At 32.2% G+C, this 24,971-nt stretch overlaps 1 protein-coding gene across 4 annotated transcripts in view; it reads right to left on the bottom strand.

Moving 5' to 3' along the window:
- Positions 1-24,971, bottom strand: part of LOC129984275 (rho GTPase-activating protein 39-like) — a 171,524-nt gene that overhangs the window by 11,072 nt on the left and 135,481 nt on the right. For all 4 annotated transcript variants that reach the window (XM_056094119.1, XM_056094118.1, XM_056094120.1 and 1 more), the window contains 5 exons: positions 11,077-11,215; positions 5,598-5,690; positions 5,337-5,429; positions 2,704-2,903; positions 303-1,222 (listed from right to left, as the gene is read on the bottom strand). In XM_056094119.1, the coding sequence (XP_055950094.1) occupies positions 303-1,222; positions 2,704-2,903; positions 5,337-5,429; positions 5,598-5,690; positions 11,077-11,215 (1,445 nt within the window). The remainder of the gene's footprint in view (positions 1-302; positions 1,223-2,703; positions 2,904-5,336; positions 5,430-5,597; positions 5,691-11,076; positions 11,216-24,971) is intronic.

Below are 24,971 nucleotides of genomic sequence, written 5' to 3'. Positions count from 1 at the left end.
TTCTGAAGATTGAGGCAAATTTCATGTTTTATCCACAACTATTTTGTACTGCCTACTATTTTCATAAACGAGTTATTGACTTGAAACTATTTTAAGTTATAACTAAACAAGAAAAATTATTTTCGAAATCATGTTGGATTTCAAAAATGTGCAAAATAGGCAATGTAAGAATTTCTCATTGGAATTACTTTATCAATAAAGCCAATTTTAGAGGGAATAAAAATATTCTCATTTTTATTGAAACACTCAAATGTAATAAATAAAAAAGAGTGATAATTAATATTGCAACCGAAAGAGCCTACCTGACAACTTGGCCTGCTCCAGCAGATAATGCTGCAAAGGTAGAAGATAAGTCTGACTATCTGCTTGGGAATCCCAAAGGGATGGATAATTACTATACAAGGGGGTTGGCTGTTCATTTTGCCTAAAGGAATTATTTACAACATTACTCTTCGGTTCATGAGCTGCAGCACCACTCTGATAAAACGAACTGGTCATTTCTCGGCTATCTTGGCCATGATGCAACTTAGTCCTTACAGATTCCTTTTCATATGAGGGAACCTTCGAACCCATTTGTATCTGCCTCAGATTGGGCGATGTTGCGGATTCTGACACACTCTTTTGTTGGCTACTGTCCAGTGACATCAGACTACTCTGAGAAATGAAGCTGCTATCAAGTCCCTTGGCTGAATCCAGTGACTGTGGAGAGCTGTCACTTGAACCATGTGGTACATCACTAAATGCAAAAAGACTTCCATCCTCCCCTCGAATAACCTGTACTTCCCGATTTGGCACAATTGGGGGGCTTTGAGGACTAGAGGTGCTAGAGTCAGAGGTGCTTCTTGACCATTGGCGACGTATATTAGCAGGCGTGCTGGAAAGACAGCTTTCCATCTGCGGGTATGGAGTGAAGAAACTTGTCTTTGGCGATAAATCTTCACTGCGATGTTTCCGGTGAGGCGGTGGTTTGGGAGGTTCGTTGCTTCTTGATGTCAGGTTTCGCGACGCGATATTCCCTTGGTCATCAACACTGTGGTGCTTCCAAGAGGTGCTTGTTGTGCCGTGCTCATGGTCCAAAGACCGGTGCCTCCGGCTAGAATCAATAGGTTTTGGTGCTGAGCGCTGGTCAAATGGTATTCCATTCTGTTCTGGGCTATGGTCTTGTGCTTTCTGAGAGAAGCTTGAGCTCATGCTGTCGGACGAGCAACATGAATCATGTTTCCTACAAGAAGAAAGCAATGTTTAGAATTTTCATAACAGGGAAATCAAAATAATCTTAACAACATAAAGTAACTGAAGATGCGTTAGAAAATACAGATAAAAAAAAACGAATTTTGGAAATTATTTTTGATTTCCCAATTACATAGAATCAAATATTTTAAATTATGTTTTTACTTAGACCAAAAATACAGTAAATCAACAATTATCCAAACTCCAATTATCTGGATCACTTTGTTGGAAGGGGCGGAGACAATTATCCAAATGAAATTAACCAAATAAAAACAAGGGGGGATGAAACTTTAATATTTGTTCGTGATATTTCAATATAATATATTTGCATACAAACAACGATGAATTAATACATTAAAAGCGAATTTCGCTTTTATATATATATATATATATATATATATTTCCCGATTATTTGGATTGAGCCTGGTCCCTAATAATCCAGATAACTGAAGTTCTAAATTTTCGGAATTACGAAAATTATTGCGGTCAACAAGCGGGAAATTCAATTATATCCGAAAATTTTTCAGTTATAATTGTGAAAACTTTTCAAAATTTCTCAAAAGATAGCTAAATCTAATATCAGAGTTTAAATCTTTAATATAAATTTATTTCATTCTTTTCAAATCGATTTAAATGAGAAAAAAATCACTATGTCAAATTAAAAAAAAAGTTTAAAGGAAGACAATAAAATCTTTCTACAAATTGATAATATCCCCCCTTTAATTGCGATAGGAAAGATTCAAGAAAGATGTGGCCTACATTTTGCTAAAGTTCTGCAGTACGATAATGTTTTAAGATTCGATTTTGTATCTTTATTTCATTTTAAAAATCGGCTCTTACTTTAATAGAACGATAGTTATTTAATATCGACAATATTCACATAAATAATGTATTTAGTATCAATGAAATATAAGTTAATATACATTCAATAACTGAAAAAAAAAAGGCATTGTTGTTTGAAAATATTTTTAAGAATTAACTAAAATTGGAGATTAATCATCATCAAATGAAAATGGTTTCACTAAAAGGCTTTGTTTTTGTATATAAAATAATGTAATTTGTTCTAAAGATATTGAAGAAAAATGATAAAATTTCTATGCATTTTTCTTGATTAATTAATGTGATTGCAAATCTAATAAATCATCTGTAACACTCTTTTTTTTTATTACCCAAGAAATAACTACGTGCTAAATTAAGAAGCTCAAGGTCCAATGATCAGTTAAACGATTTTTGCATCGCGATTGTCACAGTTTACAGAGAGTATGCCAGACTATAAAGATTATCATGAAATTTTTTTATAAACATAATTTAATGATGTCAATTCAATTATAATAACTTTTGGAATTACTTCACTGAAATAGTGACAGGAGGAACACATTTTCCGTTCCTCCTCTTCCATAAGAATAAAAAAAAAAATTAGGCGAAGACACATTTGTGAATTCATATACATAAACAAAGAAAAGAAATCTATACCTATGCCCAGTATGAGAAGGATTCATTGGTGAGGGCTGCAACCTCCCATATTCATTGGAACGACTCGAATATGAATTTGCGTACTGCCCGTCCCGCCTCACGTCAGCCAGGATGATGTCTTCACTGTAGGATGGACTGCGTGAAGAGTACACAGCACCTGAAGGACTGGATGCATGCCTGTGGTGGTGATGCCTGTGGTGCTGCAATGAAAAATATGGATTGATATCATCAGTTTGAAAAACAAAATTAATTTGGTAAAAAAACGATGAAATTAAGAAAATAAGTATATTTGCAAATATGATTAAATGAGGGAACTCAGGATCTAATCACATAGATTTGGTAGATGCCTGCAATGGCAAATGCTGATCTACCTTACTTATTTGCCTTCTTACTTATTTGCTTACTATGCTGCAAATAGGCAGATCATAGTAAGCTTGGACATCCGTCAATATAACGATAGCACCATATCATTGAATTTGTGTTTGCATAATAAACTTACTCTCGATCGAAGATGTCAGTTTTCAAACCAAATTCTCATCATTTTCAAGACGTTTTGATTTTCTGCTTCTATTTGAAAAAAAAAACTACGGCCAGGGCATATCGAATGCTTTCAAATACTTACGGCGAGTCTGTTTTTAGTGTCGAACATATAATGAATGGTTTCAACGCTTCAGACTGAAGGTTTACGGTGTCACGGTCATTCTTTTCATTTTGTGGGACCAACTCGGTTTGATATATTATGACCTGTTGAAACCGAGTAAAACCACCACAAAGGATTGGTATCGAATACAACTAACGTTTGTGAATTGAGAATTGGAAGGGAGATGGGGACAATACTTAGAAACACACGAATAAGTCATATGCCAGCATGACATTTCTCGGCTACATAACACTTGGAAGACACTAAAATGGGAGATCTTATCTATTCTCCGCACAACGGATCAATTTGTAAATTGGTTCAAAAGAGGCATCGTTTTTTTCGAGATAATATCCGATAACTGTCAAAAAGCTGGGGAAATGTAGTAGCTAGCGATGGATAGTACTTTGAATCAACAATAGGTGATCACGTTTTAAGAATAATGCCTCAAATTCCGTAGAAGCAAAGTTATACACCTAATATATCGAGCAGTTTCGACGTTGGACAACTCTTGGTTTGAAATTTTGATTTAACATAAGAGCTTCAAAGTTGTGGAAACAGAATGTCGACTTTGGGATCACAACTTAAGTTGATTAACGTTTAAAACAGAGAAATGCAAAATTGTATATAGAAATATATGAAACGATCTTATCAAAAGTTACTGTCACTTAATTCATCATTAGCTGCAATGATTTTTATCATTTTGCAGATGCCAGAGTACTGAAATAAAAGGGACGGGAGAGGAAGATATGCCCCAATCGCCAGCTTTAATGTATACACTTAATATATGAAATGCTTTTGTTCTTAATTCTATTTCAGTTGACTACTGTAACCGGGGCGCCATCTAACCTCGATCTATCACTACATGAGCAAGTTGATTGTTTAAATTTATCATCACAGTCATTATAATTATAGAAAGAAATTTCACAAATATATGACCAACAAAACAAATATTCACCAACAAAACATATGAAACAAATCGATTTCTAAAGGATTTTAGTTATATTAACATCCCATTTTAATACTAGGGCTATTTTGGAATGGACCCCGTCATTTTGAACCGCAATTAGATAATGAAGACGACACCCGAGCTGGCGAACCCTCTCCAAACTTTCTCACCACATCAGAAGAAAGACATTTGGCCTGAGGGATTTTTACATGTACCAGACCTGCATACATGGTGGTTCTTGGAACCAGAAACGCTTTGGGCCCAAAGCTGAAACCTTATCACCAGGTCACCGAGACCTCTTGACTCCCTGTAGTAAGAGAAACATTTAATTAAAGATCAGTCAAAATATATCGGCTAATAGTTCTCATTACAAAGATTCTTGGCTAAATGATGCAGGGAATATAATTTTTTTTTCTCTCACTTTATTAAGCTTTAAAATGCTTTAATATTTCACCTTCGAAGCACCTCTCCCATCGTCGGGTCAACGACTTTAAAGAACTGTACATTTGAAGTACTCCCGATTATCCGCGGAATTGGGTGGCGCGGCTGCCGCGGATAACAAAAATCGCGGAAAAGCTAAAAAAGGGTATAGCAAAAAAGAAAACAGTCATTCCAACTTTGAAAAATCGTTTTATGTACAATAAAACGTAAAATAAACAGCAGGAAATGTTTTAACTAACGCTTAATATTTTAGTATATCACTCAAAACTAACCTAAAATGCATTTTGTTAATGAAAATAGAAAAGTGCTTTGTAACGACAGGCGTCAAGGATACACAGAAAAATGAATACATATGTACTGTTTTAATACTATAATGTATTATGTAATTACAAAAGCATAACTGTAAAACTACACCTTTTTGAAGAAATCAGTCATTTGTGTTTGCTTCTTGCTTTGGAAACATTTTCTCTTTGCTTGGAAGCGCAAAAAAAAAAAAAAAAAAACAAACAAAAAAAAAACACTTAGTGCGGCAGGCGCGGATAATCCGTCCGCGGATAATCGGGAGTCTACTGTATTTGATATTTTTTACTGCAAACTAATACTTACTCGACAGCCATCTCTAGGCGAAGCCAGTGGACTAGTCTGCGTAGACACTGTACAAGTGGGAGGCTTAGACAGGCGAATGTATCCATCCGCACCCTAAAAATACAAAATAAAATATTTCTCTAGAAGGATACCCAACGCTAAGGACAGACATTTGCAAGTTTGCTTCAATTTTATAAGGCTGATGTACTATTATAAGAATGCTGAAAATTATTTGTTTATTTTGATCAATTGTTTTAAATAATAAACAAGGAATACACTTACGATTCCCCTGGTTGTTGTTTGAGTCGATACCGATTCTTTCTTAACATGACGAGAGTCATCATTATCACGCACTTCTGTATTCTGCTTCAAAGTCTGGAAAGAAAAAAAATTATTTATAATTATTATTCAAAAAAGTAAATAAATACTCGGTAATACATTAAAGAATATCGTAAAAGAATTATTTTGCTAAAATGATATGCTTTTCATAACATTATTTTCATCTCATTTTATTTACTGTTACATTTACTTTCTTGTTTAAAAACAATTAGAAAGTGTAAAATTGTTTTAAAAAATTCAATATCGAGTATTTGGAATTTTTTTAGATTTTATTATACTACACCATTTTTGGAACTATGTTTTGTAGTGAATAGCTTATAAGCCAGTTAACAACTACTCTGCACGAGCAATTGCTTTTGTATCATGGTCATGTTACTGGACTGCGAACCACAAGATCCCATGTTCTATCCTCGCTCATTCCAATCTAGTTACAGTTTGTACTTTTTTTTTTCACCTGCGAACAAAATTAATCACACACACACACAACAAATCGGATGGGTGAAATTTGGCAGGCGGTCTATATATCAAAACTGCCTATTTTAATCAAATTTTGGGCGATATCTGTTCACAAGAAATCTGACTGCCTAGATATACATATATATGAAAATACGATAACTTATTAAAGGATAAAGATGTTTCCCCAACCTCTACCTCCTGTATACACATTAGAAACCTTGAACAAGGCAGTGAACGTTACAAGGTAGTAAGATTTTTATTTGCAGAAATATCCACATGGGTGTTTGGCGCTTCGTAATATAACAAAGAAAATCAAGTATACATTTTGGATAGCTATTCTCCGATCCATTGAAACCAAAATCTGACACAAAAGTACAATTTAGTAACAAGATCTCATATACTAAATTTCATTTATCGAAATCAGCGCACTTTTGAGTTATTGCGTTTACATGTATGCGAATGTACAGAGAGACAGATGGCCGCTTGAACACCCGATCTGGTTCAAAATTTGATACCGAATGTCACTGAATGCTAAAAAGTTTGCATCAAACTTCATCGATCCATTTCTTTGCGTTCGTAATTATCTTGTTCATTTGCATTTGGACAGACAGACAGACATTCAAGTTTCTTGTGAATGGATTTCGCTCAATGATAAAAATTTACAAATTTGATGCAAAGACCACATATTAATTTTCATCCATCCAACTCAAGGAATTTTCAATCATCCTGTTTAGAGACAGACACAGGGCCGGGATAACCTGGTTGGTAGAGCGTTGGAATCGCGTCCCTTAGGTTGCGAGTTCGAACCCCGCCGGCCGAAGATTCCCCGCGTGCTTGGTGGCTGACACGAGTATAAATCTGTCGTGGCCACCAAGTCCGCCATGTTGAGAGTAACACCACTGGGGGTACTGGATCAGGGGTGATCGTTCTCTGATTCAGGTCTAAATGACAATCTGTAGAAGAGTGAATGTAATGCATGAATGAAGTTCGCCCCGTATGAAGGGTTGTGACGTGTGTGTAGCTAAGTCGTTCTCTTGGCCCTAGATGGCGCTACTATAAAAACAAGAGACGCTCCCCCCCCAACGGCTTAAAATCGTTGTCTTCGTAATAGCGGGCTTGTTCATGACAAGTGCCATAAGAAACAACAAAGACAGTCATAATTACAAAGCTGTGCTCAAAATTGGTAAAGTCTGATTTGTCAAAATCTCGAAATTCATTTTTTTAATGAATACAATGCTTTTTCTTTGTTTACTTGGTAAATAAGAAAACAAAAATGCAGCGAACTAGACGAACTAAATTTAGCAAATCATTATCAAAATTGTAGTTCTGTATCATATTCCTCAAAATGATGGTTATCTGACAATATGTATGTAAATGATTTAGTTAAAAAAAGGCTAAATAAATGAAATTTCATATGTTATATCTCTGCACATTTTGTCTTTTACCACACTATTTCGATGTTAAACAACACCTCACTGTGCAAGAAAAGAAGTAGGTAAGAAAGTGGTGAAGAAATCATTCCCAAGATTGAAATCCCGAATGGCTAATATCGAAAGGAAGATCTTTGATATTTTTAGTAATCGTCCAACATATCTGGGTTTTGAAAGCCGTTCCAAAACGAATAAATCACGAAAAGAAATAAAGATCGAGTAAGCCAAAAAATCCCCGAGGCATACTGAAAGTGTTGTGAAAGACAGTAGCTGCACACGATCTTCGAGGCGCCCTCGGCAAAGAAACATCATCTCTTCTTATCGTCAAACAGTTCCGCTTTAATGCTGTCACGAATGGTTTGCCGAAACCGTTAACAAGATTATTAGAAAGATTTCGTTTTTCTTACCTCTTACCAATGTCGCGTGCCCACAAATAATAAATAAATAACAGGATGAAACAAGGTTAAATTTGTGTAAGTGGTATTCGAAGACAGCAAATGGTATGAAAGTGTTCAGATAAATAAAATCAATGAATGTGAGCAACATGATTTAACATTTACACTACATTCAGGAAAAATTTCTAAGTGTTTTACAATTACTAAAATCTTTTTATTTCCCTCCTCATAATCATCCTTTGGTATTGTTCTAGATATTTTTAAAAAATTGACATCCCGTGATTTTACTATTTTCTTTTGTTGGATACCTTCTCATGTGGGAATTTCGGGCAATGAGTATGGGACATAACTACCAAATTGGCGAGGATTCCAACAACTATATTTATCCCTGTAAGCGACATAAAGAAGCACACTAAAATGCTTATTTATTCCAAATGGCAGACTCAATGGGACCTTGAAATGAACAATAAACTGCATGCTACTAAACCTGTCTGCAATACCGAACCGTAAAACATATACAGTGTTAAGATACCACATGCTCAAATTTTTACATTTTCAAAGTCTATAAAATTTTATCCATTCATTTAAGTCTTGTTTGTATCTTTAAGTACTCTTGTACACTATGCGTTTTTGACTATATTACATTGATATGATTTTAATTTTGGTTTGGCGTAGCATAGTCAAAACCATGGATTTTAAGCCAGAAAAATCCAAACAAAATCAAAGCATACTTGAGACTGGCGAACAACTGTTATTTTCGACTTGAAAAATAAAGGCGCATGTCTTAATTTTGATAACTATTTGGACACTTGATTCTGATGGATGGCTAGTAGTATTACTTGAAAGTGGTGGCAGCTTCTCAACTAACAGCTGAGCAGTGGTGAAAAAATATTTATCGGGAAAAAAAAGTTACTTTACTCATAAAAAGCCTAATTATTTTTATTTCGTATCTACAAATGAATTTTGTTGTATTTCAAATATATTAAGTAACCAATGTATGATTTTGAATTTCTTGCTGTTTTTTCAATCAATAAGTATGTGAACATTGAAATGACGATTAAAGTGTCAGAGCCTCCCCTTCCCTTTACAGGCACTTGTCCCAGCCAACTCGATAACGCTCATCTAAAAACGAATATTAAGAAAGATATTGCAATAAATGATCTGCAACATCAATCGTCTTTTAGTTGTAATCTCTATTAATAACCAAGATGAATGTGTGTGTTGACTTTGAGTAAGCCAGAAAGTTTAAGCCACTAAATTTGGTACATAAATGTCCTGGAGGGTAGGAATGTGCAGCTGAGCATGGTCTTGTGGAAATTTTAATTAGAATTAAATTAATTAAAAATTAAGCTGAATTTTGGAGTTTTCATTTTCGAAAATTCTAATACAAAAAATGAGCTTCATATCGTTTCAAAATTAAGAACTTGTCTTTTTAATGATGCTAATTTAATAATCGTGAGAATCTCTCCAAAATTGTGGCAATTATATATATATATTATTCCTTTATTTTTTTATTATTTGATTGTTGCACTGAAATTCAAACCGTTTTCACTGTTTCATATAAATCTAATCGTCCCTATTTTTAAAAGGATTCCGGAAAAGGATTCTGTTTTCATACCTGTGCAGTTTACAAGACAAATAAAAAAGTGAAGTTACAATATCTCGAAATTTAGAAAAAAGATTAACCGAGTATTTACATTTCTAATGGATCTCTATCAGATAGGAACATGCATGTACACAATGATCAGAACATATATAAGACAATTAAAATAACATGGCTTTAATGTCAGATATTTTGGCGGAAGCATGGTAAAATCATGAAGTAATATCTAAACGATTTATTTGAAATCAAATAATAACTAATATTCTCAGTAAACCAGTAAGTGATCTCTCATCAAAATTTTCACGTGAATAGGACCCCCCCCCCCCGAAGAGTAACCTCTATCAAAAGAAAAATAATATTATAGAAAACAAATGTGCTTTTGTCAAGGCAACCAAAATTCATAAATATCGAATGAGAGAGTTGAGATATATTTCCGCTGATTTGATAATGAGTTTCGATTATAAAGATAAAAGTGGTCTTTGTATAATCCGGCAGATTGTCGATCCGGACCTCCAGAAGTAAGGTGCTTTCAGAAAGCCGATTGTGGGACGTGAAAAGGAAAACAAGACACTGCATGCCGATGTCAGTGACCTTTGTACTACGCAAACAATAAGCTTAATGCTTGGATTTGGAATATTTTGTAATAAAATGTTCAACATATTTATGTATATTTTATGAAGTAAATATATATTTTCCTATTAAAATGCGTTTTTTAAATGAACTTCGGCTAATCCGCTCTGATATCTGCTGGATTACAACATTTACAATGAAAGAGATGGGTCTATTGACGAATGCTCTAACTAGTGCAGAATTTTCTTCTATCTGATCTAATCTATGAGCATATTTCTTACTGTGAGCACCCTAAAGCAAAATTATATGATCTACAAATATTACAAAATATAACATTTACTCTGTTACCAGCTTGTTCCCCAGAATATTGGCTTTTCGTGCAGTTAAACTACGAATAAGGAATGCTTTTATTTAAAATTTCACATTTGATAAAACTGAAAAATATGAATACGCTACAAGTTTTTGCGCATGCAAATTTAAAAATATATATATTATAGAATAAAACGAATGTGACAATCCAATTTCCGTATTAAGGTCTAATAGAAGCAATTTTTTTTTAAATTTTAATTTTAATATAGATATTCGATTGAATAGTTTGATAAAACAATAAAATTCGTTTGAATTTTAACATCATTATAAAAACATTGGTACAAACTGTATTGTAATTTAACTTAAAAAATATTTAAATGAGAAAAATATTTTAAAGATATCATTAAAAATGTACATTTTTTAAATTTTAAAAAAGAGTAAAAAATAATTTCTGTGAGAATAATATTTTTTGTCAGATATAGCTGATAAGTAACAAAAACTTGTCAAATATTTGCTTAACAACATATAATTAATTTTCGACCAATGAAAAGTTAAAGAATTCATACACCAATTTTCATAAAAATGGGGTAAAAACTATAGATCAGTATGTCAGGCATTCATTTTTACATGTATAAATTACAAACAGAAAAGTAACTCACCCAAAGCTTAGCGAGAGGAATGATGTCACAATTCTGCGGCTTGTGCCACTCCGTTCTTTGGCTGGTCGCATTGTAGTAATAGAATCTCGAATTCTCGCGATCAAAAAGCTCCCACCATTGATTCTCGTCCATCTTTTTCCTACAAAGAAGATAATCTAAAATTATAAATTATCACTTCAATAAAATTCTATTACAAAAGAGGCAAGAAATGATTTTTCGATTGCCTTTCTTTGCAACATATCTTTCGTAATCGTCTTTCTCAACGATACTCGCTCGTTTTAATTAAAGGTTATTGAATGTTTTTTGCTTTTATGTTCATTTGTTCATTAAATAAATCGTTGTACAAAATAAAAAAATAATCTGCGTATTCTTAGAACGACTGACAATGACTATATAATCCATCAAGTCACTGGTCATGCGTTCGAATCTTATCTTAAGTCATTTCATATTTTGGATCTCAATTATTGGATTAGATTTTAAGATACAATAATTTTTTTAATTAAAAGAATAATCAAAAGAATTTTCAATCAGGAAAGTATTTACACTATGAAGTAAAGACAAAATTACAATAAAAGAGAGAGAGAGATTTTCAAATGATGTAATGTTTATTCATTCGATTTTCAAGAGCTATATATTCAAACATATTCAAATAATTAAACATTGTTAATATTTTGGGATATTATTCTAAAGTTTTTTTTAAAAAACATTTCTTTAAATGTGCAACTCCTACTTTTTTCCCCCCACATTTGATTTGATTTAGAAGCTAACAACCCCAGTAAACTTAGTATATAAATACTTAGAATGTACTAAAACATTTTGTAACTCTAATTAAAAAAAATTTTTTTTAATTACTTGAAACAAATATACGTGAATTCCGCTGGGGAGCACCACAGATATGAAAATGAGAAGCTTCCAACATGGTGGTTGGTTCTAGCCACCCGGGTGTGTACAGAAATGATGTGGAGTCGATTACTCCCACCGATGACGAGAGATATTGCCCACGGGAAGGGTTGTACGGTGGCCGATAATGGCCCTCAACATTAGTTCCTGCCAATACTGTCGCAGCGGTCCAGTCAATTTACGATTATACGTGAAATCCTATAACTAATTCTTTTGTAAGTACCCTTCAATTAAATGTTTTGTTATTTTAGTCTACGGAATATTTGTCACTTAAAGATCATTTATTTATATATTAAATAAAAATAAATAAAAAAATACTGGTTTCAGAAGAAGGAAGAAAACCTTGAATTTTTAATCCTTAAAGAATTTAAACAGGTAGTGACTAAAAGGATAACTTCAAATAATTCTCGATGTTTTATTATCTTTTCCTACCCTTTATTTTTACAAAGCAGAAACATAGATTATCGCACAATATTTGGTAATAATATTTTACTTATCATTCTCCCCCCCCCAAAAAAAAAATTAAATATCGAAATTATCAACCTGCATTAGAAAAAAACAAAAACATATACAGTTATCCCTTTTTTCCAAATAATTAAGCAAATAATGATGCTTACAAGTGTCCTTAATATTGATAAGCAATTATAGTAATCAATAAACTAACACAATTTCAAATAAGACAAAAACATACTTTCATTTTTCTAATAAAACTTGGAAAATGAATCCTAAGGAATGAATGACTGCTAATACGAAAAAAGCGACTGACATGTTAAAACCAATATTTATTTGCTCTACTCTACTAAGGATATACATTTGATTTCAAGTGTCACTACAAAAACAACTTCACATTACAGGAAATTTTATTATTTCAGTTAACGGATCGATTAAATTGTATTTATTAAACATAATGCAAAATGAAATACTTGGTCGATGTTGAAAAATGAAGCCTGCAAAATTTATTTATTTATCGAGTCAAAAAATCACATCGATCCATTTGCTCTCATAAATACACTAAAGGAAAAAATGAAGTAAAAAAATATTATAAAAACTTTGGAAGATTTCAAAAGACTCGCCTTATTTTGCTACGATATTTCAAAAATGTTTAAAAAATATAAAAAATTATATACATACATAAAAAGAAAAAAAAGTTTGATTTTTTTTAAAGTACTAAATAAAGAATATTTGAAGCCGAACGTGCCGATCAAACCTAAACAGTCGAAAATATTAATAGTTCCCTTTTGTGTATATTTTTCTTATTCCTCTTCGAAACGTGCTCTAAAATCTCCGTCTTCCACTAAACTTATTTTTCCAAACTTATCTGAGGAAGATTTTCGCAGCCTCCGGAAAAGAGGCGTGCGGGTGAAGTGAAGATGAGAAGATGGAACGAAGACTCCAGAAAAATAACCACTTCACATCCGGTGCGGAAGAGGCCTAACATTTTCGTTCACCGTCAAGAAGAGGAAGGGGAAGGGAAACAAAAAAAAACAGAGCACTTAATAATGCATTTCGATAACAAGCAGCTTTCTCCATTTAAGGAGAAAAAAATTATTCCTATTTCACATGAAAATTCGATTTAAATTAGCTAAAATGAGCATTATTATTTATTATGTCGCAAAAATGTATAGAAAAATAGATAAATCAGATGTCTTTATCTCAAGAACTATTTCAGTAGCAGATAAACCGTTTAGTTCAGTTTTATTACCGTCTCGTCTTTTAAGCCAACACTAAGGATTTTTTTGGGGGCATAACTTGTAGTTTTGAATCACAGTCACATGGCGAGAACAATACCTGAACTGCTACCCCCCTCTCCAAACATCCACACCACACCAGTGGTAGGACGTTTGCTCCCGACGGATTTAACGTGCATCAGACCCGCTTACACGACGGTTCTTCGGTGGAATCGGGTCTCGAACCTGAAACCATCCGGTTCCGAAGCCGATACCTTAGCACCAGGCCACAGTGGCCAACGGATCACCCATATTTTGATTATATGCATGCTTAACAAGCAAGGGTAGTCGCCCCAAAAACTTTGCACATACTCTCTAATAAAGATAAATTTATATTTCAGGTGCCTCCCCACCACCCACACAATCAATTGAAACGAAATTTTGACACAGAATTACAGTTGTAGTTACAAAATCTCAAGCCAAATCTGATATATTTACGTCATTGTGTTTTTGAATTATCGTGTGTACATGCTTCTGCAGTACAAATTGACAGACCTTCAATTCCTTGCCGGATTTCGTTTGAACTTTGATATGTGTCTACGCTATAGATGTTAAATTTGTGAACCCAATTTTATTTAACTAACTCTCTTTATTTTGTAGTTATAATGCTACATTATATTAGAACAGTCGGACAGACAAACTTCTTTTGAAGAGATTCAGCTAAAAATTTGACAGAAATCTACAAATTTAGTACAAAGATAGCATACCAAATTTTATCAGTGTAACTCAAAGCAGTTAGTTTTTCAGAGACAGATAGATATTTTCCAAACATGTGTTTTTCAAACTGAGGAAAGTCTGAAAAGGAAGATTCGTCAAAATATCGAACTCAAATTTTTTGACGATTACAACATTTTCTCTATATTTCGTATAAGAGAAAGTAAAACGGACATTTAAAGTTTAGGAATTATAAAGTTTTCAGCAATCCAGAAACACAAATATCATGCAACAAATTTCTTTGCTTTTTATTAAAACTTAATTCAGTTATATTAGCTTTTTGTTATATGAAAACTATATTGAGTAGCAACAATTAATTTTAACACTGGTTGGCAACAGATTTCATTAAGAATATTTTGAATCGCTTTAGCTATTAATATAACAGACAATTCTAATTTTCTGGCGGTAGTATTCAAATATTGTATATACTTAAAAACAATTGCAATGTGAAATGGAAAATTTTCAGATGTTCTTATATAATCAAATTTGACTATCCGCGTTGATCAAGCTTTTACAAATGCAATCAAATATTTCCTTTTTATATATCTATAAACTGACACAATTTCAAATAAGGCCAAAATATACTTTCATTTTTCCAATAAAAATTGGAAAATAAATCTAACGGAATAACTGCAAACACGAAACGAATGACATATGTTACTAAAACAAATATTTATCTGCTCTACTCTACTAAGGATTTACATTTGATTTCAAGTGTCATTATAAGAACAGCATTACAGGAAATTTTATTATTTCAGTTTATGGATCAATAAAATTGTATTTATTGAACATAATACAAAATGAAATATCCTACAATACTTCGATATTTTGTCAAAAAATGAAGCCTGTAAATTTTTTTTTACTGGGTCAAATAATCACACCGGTCTGAAATTTCATTGACCATTTATTGGTATTTTTTTAATATGTGTACCAAGTTGCAATTTTGAAAAGATAATAATGACGTTTATCGAAAAAGTCCGCTTTTTTGTAATAGCTCTCAAAAGTCAGAACCGGTCATTTCACTTCAATCATCACTGTATCACTCGAATGGCAACTTGACTTTTGGTAAATGCTACACGGTATGTATCATTACACTAAATTAAATAGTTCTCCTAATATCCTTATGTATATATAAGTAACAGATAGTTTGCAACAAAAAAATAGTTTAAAATACTAATCATTAATTTCCCGAGTAATAGAACTTAGTATTAAAAATGAATGTTGTTAAATTTAAAATCAAATCTCCCTTAACATTTTGAATATGCGGAGACATCAGTTTTACATTTACTTTCCTCTTTTTTTTTTTTTTTTTTTTAAATCAATTGTGGCTCTTGGATATTTCTAACTTGAGTGATTATTCCTAAAAATTCCCCACGAAGTTAAATGAATTAAAAAATCGTGGGGTAAATTTAAAAAATTACACAAACATTAAAAATAATTCTTTAGAGAGCTTGAATGATCCAAACTGAAATGTCAAGTAACCCCAATTAATACGAAATGGGATTTAAAATCGGGGATGTAAAATTTATTCCTAGCAGAATGGTTTTCAAATGTCCGATTTTTCAAAAATTGAGGCATATTTAAGTAGCGGGCAAACATTATTCGTATTTTAGAATAAAGAATAATTACTTTTAGTTTAATACAATAATTAAATGAAAGTTTAAACCAAATATTTGATTTACATTCAACAGTCACTCGACAAATTAGAAGGAGGGAAATAAAATGAAAAATAAACAGCAGAATATTCTTCAATGTTTGAATTATCGAAAATTAATCATATTAAAATTAGAAACACCCATTCTTCATATTCTAAAATCATAGATAATATATTTTTTAGTTTAAAACAATAATTACACGAAAATTTAAATCAAATACTTGCTTTACATAAACTTTAATTTCAGAACGTTTCAGTGCTTCACGTTCAGTCTTTCGATTATTCCAAAATTATTCCATTGGTTAGGAATTGAATTTTGGATTTCCTTGCAATCTAAGATTAAAGTTGAATTTTTTTTGTTAGTATAATAATTATATGAATATTCAAAATTCTTATCTATTACTGATCTCAAAGCATTACTATTATAAGCAAAAATTGGACAATTATTTCATTTACACTAAACAATAATTAACTTGGTTTTCAACAAGTTTAATAATAATAAACAACATAATAATAATAAAACAGTACAAATGAATATGAGTTCATTTGTATGAATTCAGTTCATTTGTTCTGCATTTAGTTCAAAAGGTGTCAAGTGAAGGGGGTTTAGTTTAGCTATATTAACGTCTCGTTGTAAAGCAACACTAGGGATATTTTGGGACGGACCTCGTCATTTTGAACCACGGTCAGATGACGAGGACGACACCTGAGCGGGCACTCCCCTCTCCACACCACACCAGCAGGAGGACGTTTGGCATGACGGATTTAACGTGCAACAGACCCCCTTACACGACGGTTCTGCGGTGGAATCGGCTCTCGAACCTGAAACCCTACGGCTCACAAGCCGAGACCTTACCACCATGCCACCGCGGCCTCAAGGGAAGGGGGGAAAAAACCACTTGGCATGTCCCAGCAGTTTTGCTCCGTTATTTATTATTGCATCAAAAATCAATATAATATTTCAAACCAATATAAATTTAAATCAAATACTTGCTCTACATTAACTTTCATTTCAGAACCTTTCAGTGCTTTCTAAAAAATTTCTAAGATTAAAGATGACAATTACACTTTCAATCTAATTTATTATTTAAAATTCTTATCTATTACTAATCGCAAAACATTACGATTATAAGTAAAATTTGTCCAATTATTTCCTTTACACTAAACAATAATGAACGTGGCTGCAGCAAGTTTCGGAAAATTATATAAATAAATAAATAAGTAAAAACGAATATGAGTCAAGATGCAATTTTTCTTCATTTAGCTCAAAAGGTGTCAAGGAAAAAAAGAAAGAAAGAAAAAACACTTGGCATGTTCCAACTGTTGTGCTTCGTTATTTATTACTGCACCAAAAACCAACCAGTTCTTCAATAAAAAAAAAGATATATAAATATATATATAAAAAAAAAGGACAGGAAATGTTTGACCTCCAAAAAGAGAAGAGGGCACAAGCGAAAAAAACACAAACAAACAAACAAAACACAACAGGAAAAGCACTCTCGTACGTCACGTGTTGAAAAACGAGCCCTCAGTCCTGCTACATACATAAAAAAAAAAAAAGTCACAGAATGGAAGTGACCCACGGAACGTCTAGAATTACTTTTCTTCTTTTCTTTACTGCCACAATTTATGTTACTGCAGAGAACAGGGAGGATAAGGAATGCTAACAATCTCAGGCCCAGATATCACGGAAAGCGAACTCCAGCGCACACAATGTGCTGGTGTGTGCACTGCTGACATGCAGATTGATCTGTTTATGCTGCGAAAGATGAGAAACCATCGTAAAAACGGATGATACAGTTCGAATCGCCGAGTAGGAGAATGCGTGCGTCCAACATATGTGATAGTTCTAACAGTCAAAACTGACAGACCCGCAACCTTTCAGATATAAACAAGCTACAGGAGAGATGTAAGATCCTCGTTGAAGGACCCCCCCCCACCCCTCCTTATTCTTTAGTCTTTTAAACTCACGCACTATGTCGATAAAAAAAAGAAGAAAAAGTTGTAAAAAAAATCCTCTGAAACCTTTCTAGTAAATCAAGCCAAGAGGGTCATAAAATTTAGTGGGCTGAATCATTGTTTGGGATTCTCTTTAAAAATAAAAAACAACCGCTTCAGAATAGCGGTGTTCAATAAAACTTTATGACTAATTTAGGAAATAGTTAAATGAAATGGAAAAAAAAAAAAAAAAAAAGCGATTGGAAAATAAAAGTTTAGAAATATAATACTATTTCTGAATTAAAATTATTGCTCGCACGAATGTATAATCTAAATATGCACAAAGAATTTTATGCCGTGGTTCTGTTAATTTACACAATTTAGACTTGCCCATAGAAGGAGGAGGGCACGATAATAAGTTATCTCAGAAACAGAAAAAGTTTACCCATTGGAGTTTGTAAGTGTTTTTACCTTCTCATATACATTTAATAGAGAAATCATAGTTGTAATTCTCTACAAATAATTACTCATTTCTTTCTGGTGAACACCATTTTATTTTCGGACACGTTTTTTGCGCCACTTCATGTAGACTATTACAGATTAGGACACCTCTCACAATCGGGTGCCACGTCTAGGTGCTAGCATCGTTCTTACACACTCTACCTTCTCATACAAAAAAAAAGAATTAACAGGAACTTTGTACTCGACAGATACGCCATCTATCGGTGTGAAGCTGTAACAATAGTAATCCTCAAAAAACTGGAGATTTTGACGAATTTCCAAGTTTTAGATTTCCATGAGTTCGAAAAACACATTTTTTTGAAAATGTCCGTCTGTCTGTGACAAAGACAACTCAAAAACACTTTGAGCTGCACCGATGAAATCTGGTATACGGTCTTTATATCAAATTTTGAGCAAATTTCATTTAGAGAAAGTCTGTTCTGTCCGTCTGTTCGAATGTTAGCACGATAACGACAAAACGAAAAGAGCTAGATAAATGAAATTCGATACACTGATTTAGCATCTATAGAGTAAAAACGTATCAAAGTTTGTGCTCAATCAGACAAAGGGTTGACCACCTGTCCGTCTATATTTTCATAAAAATGTAAATGCGATAACTCAAAAACGGAATGACAAATATATTAAATTTGGTACGGCATTTTATGACTGCAAGTGTAGTTTTGTGTCAAATTTCTGTTTCAATCGTTTGGAAAAACATGTCTAAAACACAAATTCTCCATTTTTGGATACTATTAACCACATGACAGAGAATAACCATCAAAAAACTCGCCAAGGATGTCGCAATAGAATCAGTATAAATGCTGAATACGCTTCAGAGGTTAATATTTCGTGACCCTTGAACCTTGTACGACATTGACCATATCATTACAGGACATTCTCTGGGATAACACCTTTATTAGAAAGCATGCGAGAACGTTTTGGGGAGACTCTCCTGCTGGTTTGACACTGTAATTTTAGATCAATAACACATTTTCTATTTAATTGGCAAATGGGTGAAGATCTACATATCGATTCCCCTGAATATACAACGAAGATTTAACATAAAAAGCGAAATATGCAGTATCCGAGAACGATATTTCCTCTGGTTTAAACCAAATACTGCCTTAAAAAAAAAAAAAAAAATTCCACGTAGTTTACTGAATACAAAAGTTATTTAAATGACCTTAAATCTTCATAAAAATTATTTCCTTGTAACTTTTTATCTTTACAGCTACATTTTATAGTAAACAACGGATTTTATATTTTTAATATTGTATAAATTTTAAGACTCACTAGACAGAGTGCCCTAAATATGAGGAACAAGCATTTACTCTCTTAATTATTGCAATTAAATCTACATTTCCAAATGCAAAGTTTCATCAAACAAAGCGCACAAATGTATGAAAGATTGTAAAGGATAAAAAGTTTTGAAAAATTAAATTTTTATACAGTCTCTATGGCGGAAAAGTATCAGTGAGTAATATGTTTTTCTAATACTTATCTGTGGACGCACAAAGTTTCATGCTTTATCTGTAAAATTTATTGACATATTAAAAAACTAATTTATTGACTTAGATCATAAATTTTCCATATCTCTGACCGGTGTTTGAGACTTTCGTTATAATTTTTGGAGATAATATTCATATCACGAAACATCATTAAAGACCAGAATCAGAAAATAATAACACTTTTATTAACTTGGACTAAATTCTTTTTTTTTTATAAATGTCAGATAAAACTTTAATTGAAGTATTCAAAAACTTGTCTAAAATGAACGCTTTCGACACCCATACAAAGTTGGATTCTTTTACCAATACCGCATGCGATCAAGTTCATCATTTATTACAAAAAGACAAACTTAATGAATTCACCGGCAAAGATCTACAGAGCATATATTGTTAAAAGCAATTTATTTCTTAGTTCAGGCATAACGCAATCAAAATTAAATGAACATATCTATAGCCAATTAGAATATTGTTGTACAAAATAGAACTAACCAAAGAATTCCTAAAAATGCCACACCAGGCATTTATAGAAAATTGCCACTGCCAATGAACCTTTTGTACGAAAACTGGCTTTGAATCATTCCAAAATCGCTTGTTTTGAAGATTAATATTTGTATCTCGATTAAAGCAGCATTCATCGATTCAAATTGAATTGATTTTTACCTTAGTAGTGTTTAGTTGTAAAATTCTAGACGTTGATGGTGCAATTGTTCAAGAACTCCGAGACTGCATGGATGCTACTTATTATGCTGAAATATTCTCTACATTATTGATTTGTTAATGTTGAGTAGTAGTGAACTGAACTGGTAGTTCGTCCATTAACAATAACTTGAAAAGTATGAGTAAGTGTTAATTTCTGCATCATGTACAATAACTCATCTTCCACGTTCCTCTTCCGGAAATTAAAGATTTAAAAGGTTCAAAAATGCTACGGCATTTTAACAAGAACAAGGGTAGGTTTATTTTACACAAAAAAGAATAAAATAAGAAAAACTAACAAAAAAAAAAAAAAAAAAAGATTAGAAGTAGCTCTTTCGGTTGGGATATAAGTATTAAATTCTTGTTTGTCATATTACAAAGTGGTTAGTGCTACAGCAGTCCTCACAGGAGAACGTAGTTTGTAATCTCTGAGTCGTTCTATAAAACACAGTTTCTGGATGGATGCTGGGCATTCGGAAAACATTTGTATTCTTCTACAATTAGAAAAGGCAGTACAATTGCATACAGTATAAATCGTCAACATATCCAAATGTTCCCCGATGCTGAAATATGTAATTTTTGAGAAAACACTCAAATTTAAGCAAAGCATTTCATTCTTGCTCAGCATTCCAAAACTTCTCCCATATATCTTAAATGTTCAGTTTCTCTCTTTTTCTTTATAAAGTTGAAGTACAATTGTCAATCGATCAAAATGGACAAGATTATGCGTAATTAGCAAATTTCTTTGAAGTCATGATGATAGGATGATGTATTAATGGACAAATATTTACACATGATAGCTCTTTTGTATTGATTTTTTTTTTAATTTCTGAAATAAAAGTTTTTATCTAAATTTGTGATTAACCCCAGTAAATTTAAAAATAAGCATATCTCTGCAAATATTGTAGATAGAAATGAGGAACTTTGTGGGCGCTTAATTGAATGAGATAAAGTGAAACATTTTTGCTAATTGAAATTTTTGCACTATGGGGGCCATATAAAAATTTAATTTCTTAAATCTTTTTGCTATCAAACTCCAAACAAGATACAGAAGTCAAAATGCAACAGCCAACCTTATTTAATTGGAAGCATATATGTAAATTGTTGCAATATTCGGGGAAATAAAAGCTTATTGCTCTTTTTGGGAATACCTTGTTTATCTCCTGCGGCAGAAGAACCAGCGGGAGTGGTCTCCACAAAACTTTTTTGCACACTCTTTTATTTCGGAGACCACCTTGCATGGAATTGGTGTGTAATAGTTGCGAAATATTAGCCTTCGGCGCAAATTTAGAGTTTTTACTGAATCTATCGTGTCATCTTTGGCGAGTTATTTGGCGATTAAGCCTATTTTAGATGCGTTTTTCCCAATCGACTGAAACAAAAAAATTGTTAATACGGTACGCTTTTAAGCATAAAATTCCATACCCGATTTAATATATTTAATCTCACTGCATTTTTGAGTAATCACGTTTATATGTTTCTGAAAGTACAACAGAGTCAACCCCTCACTAGATTTGGCTTAAAATTTGATAGATGTCTACGCTACAGATATTAGATGCGCGCGCATAATTTTATCCATCTAGCTCTCTTCATTTTATAGTTATCATTGTAACTTAAATTCGAACAGCCACACACACACACACACACAGAGACTTCCTCTGATCCAAATTCTACAAATTTGATGTTAAAACCGTATATCAAATTTCCTCCATCCAGCTCAAAGCATTTTTCAGTAATCTTTGTCACAGACAGATAGACAGGCTGACATTTTCAAAAATGTGTTTTTCGAATTCAGAGAAGTCTAAAACATACAGAATACATGGGAAAGGTCATATATCAAATTATGATCCATTTTTAATTAGAAAATAATTATAAATGTATTTTCCATTACACAACAGCATAATTCCAGCGTAAAAGTAATTAAGTCTCTAGCATTTTCGGGAAACTAAAATAATATAAAGAATATTAAATTTAAGAAAATCTTTTATCATGTCTTCACTGCAAAAACAAAGCAACAATTCCAAAAAACACGGGAAGTTTTCTCCCTATAATACGATAATAGCAATATTACGAAAGAAGTTCATATAACCTATAAAACCTAGCACAAAAAAGGACATGGTACCTGCATCGGAAAGAGCGATAAGCTGCACTATAACGCACTGGGGAGATATTATTATCTTCGGAAACCATTCAATAAAAAATTCAGTATTTCCAGAAGGAAAACAGGGCCTCGATAGTTTATTTTAATATGTTTCTTAAACTTTTCCTTCCATCCTAGTCGCTTGAAGGGCGGCACACCCACTAGAATTTCGCGAACGTCATTTCTCAACTTCAAAAACGACGTAAGGAAACACCCTTTTGACATAATAAACAACATTAAGTCGGTTCTTTGCTGCTCATCAGGATCCCACGAATAAAGGATTGTAGTACTTATATGCTCGATTTATTCAAGGATATTAATTATCCACGCATCAAGCGAGAAAACATATTTTGTAACATTTTCCTTCTTAGCAACCGTAATTATTTAGACAGTTATGGATTAATTTCTAATAATTCTGCTCAAATTGTATTTACAACCTATAAAAACACTCTGAAATTGCAAAAATCAATGCTACCACGGACTGTTTGCAAGCTCTATCATTATAACCAGTTATGAGTATTAAATATATCAATTAATTTTATAAACATTTTTTAAAACACCTTTTAGCAATGTGTATGTTCAAACTAATTAAAATGTAATCAAAAATTTGTTTTAATTCAATTCAGTTTTTTAAGTTTTTAATTTATAATTTATTAATAAAAATGCATTAGAATCTTGAAAAGATTTTTTTTAAATTCATTCAAAAGTCACTCATTTGGAGTCAACATTTAATTGCATTAATTTATTAATTCGTAATTAAATTCTGAAAATATTAAAGCAATGTGCTGCTATTAAGGACACAAAAAAAAATTAAACAAAATTTGAGAACTCTAGTGCATTAAGAAATGAGGACAAAAATTGATTACAAAATTTCATATTTATAAGCAAGAAAGTTTGCAATTATATGACATCTAAAAACCAAGTCAGGTTCTATAAACGAAACTGATTAACACACTAATCCATTTCAAATGTCATGTCAGCCTATGACTTCTGCTATCACATTGCCTTAAAATATCTTAATTCATTTTCAAAGCAATTATATTGAACATTTTCACGGCTTCCTTAGAGTAAAAAATGACTGAAATGATTGAATGAATGTAACAATGATTGTAGATTGTTGCAAAGACATTAACAGAAACGGTGAAATACGTATGAAAGTTCTAAAAATTTTTGTCTTACGAGTTGCGCACCGATGCCACAATTTACGTCCTAGGACCATGCAGGTCTTTTTTCTTTCAAGAGAATTATCAATATTTGAAAGGAATAAACGGAAATTGTACTAATCCAGCTTTTAAATGAGGACGGCTGGTCGTTTTAAGTTAACCGGCCGTAATTGCAGGAACGGATCTTTCAAAAACTGTAATTGAAATTATGTTTTGTACTGCAGATTTTAGAGAAAGATCCGTCAAACTCAAAGATGATAAATTTGAACTACCTATTTAATCATAGATGAAGAAAGCTACAAAAAATGTTATTTTGCATTTCAAATTAAATTAAAGTTAAGCAAAAAAAAAAAAAAAAAAAAAGCTACGCGTCATTCAAGGTCAAAAACTCTTTTAAAAAAACGCCACCGAAAGTAACATCGTGGTTATCAAAATCGCATTTAAATTATATTAGGCTTAATTCTAAGAATATTTTTTTTAATTTAAAAACAGCGAAAACGAAACAATAAAATTGCAGTAATAAATTTAATTAATACTCACAGCATTCTTAAATATATAGTATATATTCATTATCACGGCTAGCATTCAAATGTTGCAATAATTCTGTTTTCCTAAAAAGATTTTAACATTAATGACAAAAAAAAAGCGATTGTTAATAAATTTAGAGGAAAAAGAAAACATTTTTTTCATTGCTTTTGAGCAAACGATTTTCTGATGATTTGCAATCTTTTTTTAATATTTCCTTTTCTGGTAAGCTTTTTCAAACTTCAGATTAATTATTAATAAGTTGCATTTCACAGACTGCGATTAACAGTAGTGAAATAATGATATAATAGATCAGCCAATCTATAAAAACTAGAGAATTACATTTGTCATTTACTTATATAAATACAAATCAATTTGAAGGATGGAAATAATGGAGATACTGTGTTGCGACTTTTTCCAAAGTATAAA

The sequence above is a fragment of the Argiope bruennichi genome, chromosome 9 (assembly GCF_947563725.1).
Source record: "Argiope bruennichi chromosome 9, qqArgBrue1.1, whole genome shotgun sequence".
NCBI classification, from domain to species: domain Eukaryota; kingdom Metazoa; phylum Arthropoda; class Arachnida; order Araneae; family Araneidae; genus Argiope; species Argiope bruennichi.
Note: the sequence above shows the minus strand (reverse complement) of the source record. Positions and strands in the feature narration are given on the sequence as shown.